Raw genomic sequence first — 8157 nt, 5'->3', positions numbered from 1 at the left:
CAATATGTGATGTTCCACTGTCTATATCAGACTCAACTCTATTTACATCATAAAATTCTAGTTTATCCATCAGGATCTGAATGGGAAACACAGTCAAATGCTTATGAGAGATCACAAAATACTGTAGCAGCGTAATGTTCCTTATCAAAAGCACCTCAATTGATCTTTTGGGTTGGAAGCCATAATGACAAGTGGGGAAGAGACCATTTATTGCAAAATACTTGCACAGTTGATTTTTCAATATGTGCTCATAGATTTTCCCATTAGTTCCCAATGAGTATTTGCCTGGATCAGAACCCTTCTTAAAAATAAGCAAATGGATCGGGTAATTTGAGTTTAAAATGAATTTAGTGATTTATTTAGAAGTTTGTAATAGTAATTTGTAATGTTTTTTAAATTGTTTCATTGTTTCAATTGTCTTCAGTTGGGCTCTTGTTATAGAGTTCATTGACAAAGATATCAAAGATCAGCTCCGCAATTTCTAACTTTCCAACTGAACTAATATCTTGTCCACTATGTATCTTGTGCTATCCATGTAAGTGAATGATGATGTCTCTAGATACCAAGTTGCGTGTAATGCAAAACCATTAATTTTTGACTACTACATCTCTATAATAGAGTCGGGAGCAAAATACTGGAGAGGATTGGTTTTAGATCAGAGAGGTTTTACACCAGGCGTGTTTGTGGATTTCTCTGCAGCTTATGACACTGTTTCGAGACACTCTATAAACTTTATCAATCAGTTCTGTGCAAACAACGTCTGCAACCTATTAATAACATGCAGTGTTCGGATTATACTGGGTAATAAAACAAGGCAATCATCAAGATTTATTTGTGCTTTGTGTTTATCCAAAATTTATAATGGGAGAGGGGAGTAAGAAAACACGCACTTTCAAATCGAGAAACGGCACTGTAGTTCCTCGTTAAACACCGCCAATATTATTGATTTTGTTTACGTGAAAACACGAGTAAATATCGCTTGGAAGTGAAAGGCAACTTGGAGAACCAGTTCCATTTATAAACCAGATTGTGGAAACAGAATAAAATGTGTCATCCTAGTTTTTTCTTCGTAATATTTTTTTATTCTGTTCTGAGATTTACCGAGGGACATTCTTTACGTAAGTAATCATAATCATAAGAAATATTATTTATAAGTTAATTATTATGTATAAGAAGTCGCTAGTTCAATGGCAAAGCCATATAGTTTGTTGCTTGTTAAAACGCCTTTTATAATTTTTTTTCTTTAAATCTAAGGAGAAATATTAAAAGAAAGCAACAAAGTAAAAGAGAAATAAAATAATAACACTCAAAGCAAAAAACTAGGTAAAGTAAATAACATAAATTAAAAGTATACCGGTATGGCAACATTATCTTAACGGTGTATATTATCTAATATCATGACGGGTTTATCAATTCCTGGCCGTTAATAAGAGCTTGACTGAATCATAATGATTATCATTGATGATAACTTAATTAATTCTTTATTAAATTGTAAAATTTATAATTTAAGATTCACGAGGTCTTAAAATGTTAATACTATTATCAACTTACTTATGCCAATAAGGAATTCAATGTCAATGACTTCTGATTTGGCCAAAATTCAATAAGAATTTACCCGAACCACAGAGCCTGGAAGATATGAGAACTTACACAAAAACTTAAAAAATATAAAAAAATCTTTTACTACTTAATATTAAGAGTATACACGTCGGGCCAGCTAGATCTTAGGTGCGGAAATCAATGTATTAACTTCCAAGTAAAAATTCAAGTGATTGAACCCCTAAAAACTGCCTAAAGAACATAAAAATTACGTAAAATCACTCCCAAAGTTCTGGATTATATTTACAATTCCTGGAATAAAATGACTTTTGAGTATTTTTTATATCTGGAAAACATAGAAATACTGTCAAATGCTTAAAAAATTGATAAACAAAATTACTCAAGGGTCAGGAAAACTGGAATTGTTCACTCATGGAAAATCAAAAATTAAATCAGACGCCTGTAAGATACCCAAAAATTTGAAAAATATAAAAAAAGTCTTTTACTACTTAATATTAAGAGTATACACGTCGGGTCAACTTAAGTCTTGGGTGCGGAAATTAATGTATTAACTTGCAAGTGGGAAATTAAGTAATTGGTTCCATAAAAAGCACTTGAAAGACATAAAAACGACGTCAAATGCGTGACAAATTACTCTCCAAATATTCTTGATTTTTTTAAATAAATGTATACACCTTAGGTCAAATCAGCTCTCAAGTGCGCTCCTTCTATGATTTAATGCCAGGGCTATTAACTCCTGTTGCATGTTACTGCACGCACATAATGTATCCATTCTCATAAGTATAATGGTGATCATCTTAATCAATCGCTTATTATGCTTTGTGATAATTATTTATCAATTAAAAAAATATTTGCAAGGGATCATTTTTTGCTTACAGCAATTTGCTCACATCAGAAGTTTTTATTTGAATCATTATGTGGCTTACGTATAAAGAAATTGATAACTCGTTCAGTTCGCCCTAATCATATTTTGATACATACTTTATCATGAAAAGATCTTATGGGATGAGGGTATAAATTGTTGGCAAATATCTGTATTATAGTTCAATTAATATCATATATCCTACCGACTGCACCAGCCCATAATTCGTTCTTTATAGTTATTTTCTTGGTATATACTTTTGCAGTCAAGAATCGAAATCAACTAGTCAAAAAGGGCCATAGCTCCAAAACTACTGTTTTAATTATTTTTAGTGATTAATAAAATTTCTAGAGCATGCTTTTCTAAATAACATATTTTTCGTTTCATGAAAATACTCCCACTGGTTTTTGAAATTTTAGACTTTAAAGCCAGTGGTCACCTTGAAGATCAAACTTGCTCTCTGGACACACCTTCCCAAGAAGCTCGATAATTGCAAAGTTATTGCTTGAATTGTTTTGAATCTTTAATAACATTTTTTGTGCATCCTTTTTTGAATCCTTTACTGTTTATTTTATAAAAATATTCCCACTAGTTTTTGATATTTTAGACTTTGAAGTCAGCGGGCATCTTGAAGATTAAACTTGCTCATTGGACACATCTGCCAAAAAAGCTTGATAATTGCAAAATTATTGCTTAAATTGTTTTGAACCTTAAACAAATTTTTTTGTGCATACTTTTCTGAACCCTATACTGCTTATTTCATGAAAATACTTCCACTAGTTTTTAAGATTTTAGACTTTAAAGTCAGTGATCACCTTGAAGATCAAACTTGCTCTCTGGACACACCTTCCCAAGAAGCTCGATAATTGCAAAGTTATTGCTTAAATTGTTTTGAACCTTTAATAACATTATTTGTGCATACTCTTTTGAAACCTATACTGTTTATTTGATGAAAATATTCCCACTAGTTTATGATATTTTAGACTTTAAAGTCAGTGGTCACCTTGAAGATCAAACTTGCTCTTTGGAAACACCTTCCCAAGCAGCTCGATAATTGCGAAGGTATTGCTTGAATTGTTTTGAACCTTTGATAGCATTTTTTGTGCATACTTTTTTAAACCCTATACTGTTTATTTTATAAAAATATTCTTACTAGTTTTCGAGATTTTAGACTTTAAAGTCAGTGCTTACCTTGAAGATCAAACTTGCTCATTGGACACACCTTCCCAAGAAGCTCGATAATTGCGAAGTTATTGCTTGAATTGTTTTGAACCTTTATTAACATTTTTTGTGCATACTTTTCTGAACCCTATACTGTTTATTTCATGAAAATACTCCCATTAGTTTTTGAGATTTTAGACTTTAAAGTCAGTGGTTACCTTGAAGATCAAACTTGCTCATTGGACATACCTTCCCAAGAAGCTCGATAATTGCGAAGTTATTGCTTAAATTGTTTTGAACCTTTAATAAAATTTGTTGCTCATACTTTTCTGAATCCTATACTGTTTATTTTATAAAAATATTCCCACTAGTTTTTGATATTTTAGACTTTAAAGTCAGTGGTCACCTTGAAGATCAAACTTGCTCTTTGGAAACACCTTCCCAAGCAGCTCGATAATTGCAAAGTTATTGCTTGAATTGTTTTGAACCCTTAATAGCATTTTTTGTGCATACTTTTCTAAACCCTATACTGTTTATTTTATAAAAATATTCCCACTAGTTTTTAAGATTTTAGACTTTAAAGTCAGTGGTCACCTTGAAGATCAAACTTGCTCATTGGACACACCTTCCCAAGAAGCTCAATAATTCCAAAATTGTTGAAACTAAATTTTAGACAATACCAATGCTTCATATATTCCATCTATAGGAACAGTAAAAATTATTGGTAAATTTATTGAGTTTCTTCTTGGTTTAATAAATATCATGTATCCTACCGACTGCACCATCATTTTCTTCATTATTATTTAGATAAGTGAGTGCTATTTTAGCAAATCAACTACACAAAAAGTTTTAATTCTAGAGCATGCCTTTCTGGATATATTGACAGTATCCATTAAAACACTATTCAATAGCTCCAAAACAGTTAAATTTTGATACAAAAAATGGTTTAAAAATGTAATTTTCATTTTTAGCCTCATACATTACACCCTGCAATAGATCCGACACGAACATACACAAATGCGTGGAGTCCAACATTAAAAAAATAAGACCTCATCTAAAAGAGGGCATCCCTGACCTCTTCATTCCTTCACTGGACCCTTTGGTGATACCTCCAACTTGCGTCAACGAGGAGGATCAAGTGAAAGTTACTTTTACGGTAAGAACGCTATAGAATACTTATTAGAAGTATTATATTAACTATCAATTTCACTTTTAGGACATTCATATTTACCATGCAGACGATTTCAACCTAAATAGGTTCGATATCGACCTGAAGAATCACGAGGTCAATATCACCATCAATTTTCCATATCTGAGGATAAAGTCGACCTATAACGTTAACGGGAAGTTCCTGGTTGTTACGTTTGATGAGCAAGGACCTGCTGACGGAAACTACAGTACGTATAAATTTAACAACTATAAACATGTAATGAATGCAATGAATTTGAATTAAATGTGTTCTTGTACACTTTAGGTCTGAAAGTAATAATTATAAGTTTATTTGCTAAATTACTCATTTTTTATAGCTAATTTCAACGTTCACCTAACGCTAAAAGGAAGTCCCTATATAGAAAAGGAACAGGAACACCTAAAGTGGGAAAAGAAAAACATCTCAATCGCAATTGAACACTCACATGTGGTTTTGGAGAAATTGTTTGGGAATCACACTGATATCGCCGATAAGACTAACAAAGTGATCAACGACAATATCGATGTGATTATTAACGATTTACAACCGCTGATTGAAAATGTAGTCGGTCATTTCATTTTTGGTATTGTGAACGAATTGTTTAGTAAATATTCTGTTAAGGAGTTGTTTGCTTGATTAGCATGTAAATATATTCTGTAGTAGTTACCAGGTCTAGTGTTTGTAATTTAAGTATTAATAATAATTTGTATTTTTCGTAGTATTGCTTTTATTTTTAATTAAATTGAGTCAATAAATTCACAGTTATTGGGTGGTGCAGTCGGTAGGATATATGATATTTATTAAACCAAGATGACACTCAATATGTTTGTCAATCATTTTTACAGTTTTTATAGCTGACTTTTTGATCTTCTTCGAGAGCAACGATCTTTTTTACGATTCTCAATATTTCAAGTCTCTGTCTGTTTCAAGTGCCTGAGAGAGAAAGAAATATTTTGCTAATTCCAGGCACTCGAAGCAATCATTCTTCTTGTGTTACCAAAAATTTTGTTTCAATAATTTCGGAATTATTGAGTTTCTTGGGTAAGGGTGTCTAATGAGCAGGTTTGATCTTCAAAGTGACCACTGACTTTAAAGTTCAATATCTCAAAAAGTAATTATAGTATTTTCATTAAACAAACATTATAAAATTTAGAGAAGCATGCACAAAAAATGTCATTAAAGGTTTAAAATATTTTAAGCAATATTTTAGAAATTATCGAGCATCTTGTGTAAAGGTGTCCAATATGCAAGTTTGATCTTCAAGGTGACTACTGACTTTGAACTCCAAAATCTCAAAAACTAGTAAAAGTATTTTCATAAAATAAACAGAATAGAGTTTAGATAAGCATGCACAAAAAATTTTAAGGGTTCAAAATAGTTTAAGCAATAATTTTGAAATTATTGACTTTCTTGGGTACGTGTGTCTAATAAGCAAATTTGATTTTCAAAGTGACCACTGACTTTAAAGTCCAATATCTCAAAAAGCAATAATAGTATTTTCATTAAGCAAACAGCAGAGGATTCAGAGAAGCATGCACAAAAAATGTTATTAAGGGTTTAAAATATTTTAAGCAATATTTCAGAAATTATCGAGCTTCTTGTGTAAAGGTGTCCAATATGCAAGTTTGATCTTCAAGGTGACCACTGACTTTGAACTCCAAAATCTCAAAAACTAGTAAAAGTATTTTCATAAAATAAATAGAATAGAGTTTAGATAAGCATGCACAAAAAATTTTATAAAGGGTTCAAAATAGTTTAAGCAATAATTTTGAAATTATTGATTTTCTTGGGTACGTGTGTCTAATAAGCAAATTTGATTTTCAAAGTGACCACTGACTTTAAAGTTCAATATCTCAAAAAGTAATGATAGTATTTTCATTAAACTAACAGTGTAAAATTCAGAGAAGCATGCACAAAAAATGTCATTAAGGGTTTAAAATATATTAAGCAATATTTCAGAAATTATCGAGCATCTTGTGTAAAGGTGTCCAATATGCAAGTATGATCTTCAAGGTGACTACTGACTTTACCCTCAAAAATCTCAAAAACTAATAAGAGGATTCTCATGAAACAAAAAGCATTTTATTCAGAAAAGCATGCTTTAGAAATCTTATTTACTATATCTCAAAATTATTGAAGAAGATGCTCAAGCAATATCACTCGAACGAGTTATTGGCTGGTGCAGTCGGTAGGATATATGATATTTATTGAACCAAAAAGAACCCAATATATTTGCCAATAATTTAAACCTTTATATGTAGTTTATTTTAGATAAAAGAATGTAGTGTCTAAAATGTTGGTTCAATTTCCTGGAAAAACAGAATAGAAATACTTGAATAATTCCAGGCAATTCAGTATCGATAATAATTTTTCTATGTTGTGCATAGTCTTTGAAACGTTTATAAAAGCAATACATAATGGTGGAAATCACATCAATCTTGTTGCTTGCAAAGAATAAAATTAAAACTATGATTTGTAGAATTGTAGAAGCAGATCATTCTAATTATATGCGAAAATCAGCACTCAAATTTATTTACTCAAAATTGACGTTCATCGGATTTTTATTGAACCACAATTACATCCTTATCATTTATAAAAATCAGGATTAATCTAGTTACAAATGCAGCAACAAACAAAGATCACTGTTCCTTGCAATCTATCTTCAAGAGAAAGGATCTCTTTAACGACTTTCCTTGTTTTAGGTCTCTTTCTGTTTCAAGTGTCTGAGAGTGAAAGAAATATTTTACTAATTCCAGGCAGTCGAAGCAGTGGGTTCTTCTAGTATTGCCTAAAATTTTGTTTTAATATTTTTGGAACTATTGAGCTTATTGGCCAGAAGTGTCCAATGAGTAGGTTCGATCCTTAAGGTGACTATTGTCTTTAAAGTCTAAAATCTCAAAAACTAGTAGAAACAATAAGCATTATATTCAGCAAAGTATTCTCAGGAAATCTTGTTCACTTTAAAAAATCATTAAAGTAGCAGTTTTGGAACTATGGCACTGTTTGTATAGTATTTCCATTGTTGACTGCAAAAGTATTTACTAAGAAACTTACCATAAAGAACGAGTTATTGGCTGGTGCAGTCAGTAGGATATATATAGTCTTTCCTTAAGCCTCTGAAAGAAAGATTGCTATTACAGTTCTGCATGTTTTAAGTCTCTTTCTAATTCAAGTACCTGAAAGAGCAAGAAGCAGTGGTTCTTCTGGTATTACCAAAAATTTAGTTTCAACTGCCTGAAAGGCAAAATAGAAGAGTAATTCCAGGCAGTTGAAGACTAGAAGTAACTTTTCAATGTTTACCTCTCTCTCTCTCTCTGTTTCAAATGCCCGGAAGAGATTGAAAAATCTATTGCCTAAAATTTTGTTTCAACTGCCTGAAAGATAG

The 8157-nt window shown here is 31.3% G+C and overlaps 1 protein-coding gene across 1 annotated transcript; it reads left to right on the top strand.

The window, feature by feature from the left end:
- The first annotated feature begins 903 nt into the window (after positions 1 to 903).
- Positions 904 to 5490, top strand: LOC126745688 (uncharacterized). The gene is made up of 4 exons (XM_050453652.1): positions 904 to 1118; positions 4555 to 4739; positions 4800 to 4980; positions 5110 to 5490. Exons 1-4 carry the CDS (start codon positions 1046 to 1048, stop codon positions 5406 to 5408), a joined length of 738 nt encoding a protein of 245 aa, XP_050309609.1. The 5' UTR covers positions 904 to 1045; the 3' UTR covers positions 5409 to 5490.
- Positions 5491 to 8157: the final 2667 nt, after the last annotated feature.

This window comes from Anthonomus grandis, chromosome 16 (assembly GCF_022605725.1).
Source record: "Anthonomus grandis grandis chromosome 16, icAntGran1.3, whole genome shotgun sequence".
NCBI classification, from domain to species: domain Eukaryota; kingdom Metazoa; phylum Arthropoda; class Insecta; order Coleoptera; family Curculionidae; genus Anthonomus; species Anthonomus grandis.
The sequence above is the reverse complement of the archived record's forward strand: the minus strand, read 5'-3'. Positions and strand labels throughout refer to the sequence as shown.

Bases quoted from the DNA above. Each gene is read 5' to 3' on its own strand.
- LOC126745688 (XM_050453652.1), top strand. From the start codon at position 1,046: ATGTGTCATCCTAGTTTTTTCTTCGTAATATTTTTTTATTCTGTTCTG. The intron at 1,119-4,554 runs GTAAGTAATCAT...TTTCATTTTTAG, and splicing joins TACCGAGGGACATTCTTTAC to CCTCATACATTACACCCTGC. The intron at 4,740-4,799 runs GTAAGAACGCTA...TTTCACTTTTAG, and splicing joins AAGTGAAAGTTACTTTTACG to GACATTCATATTTACCATGC.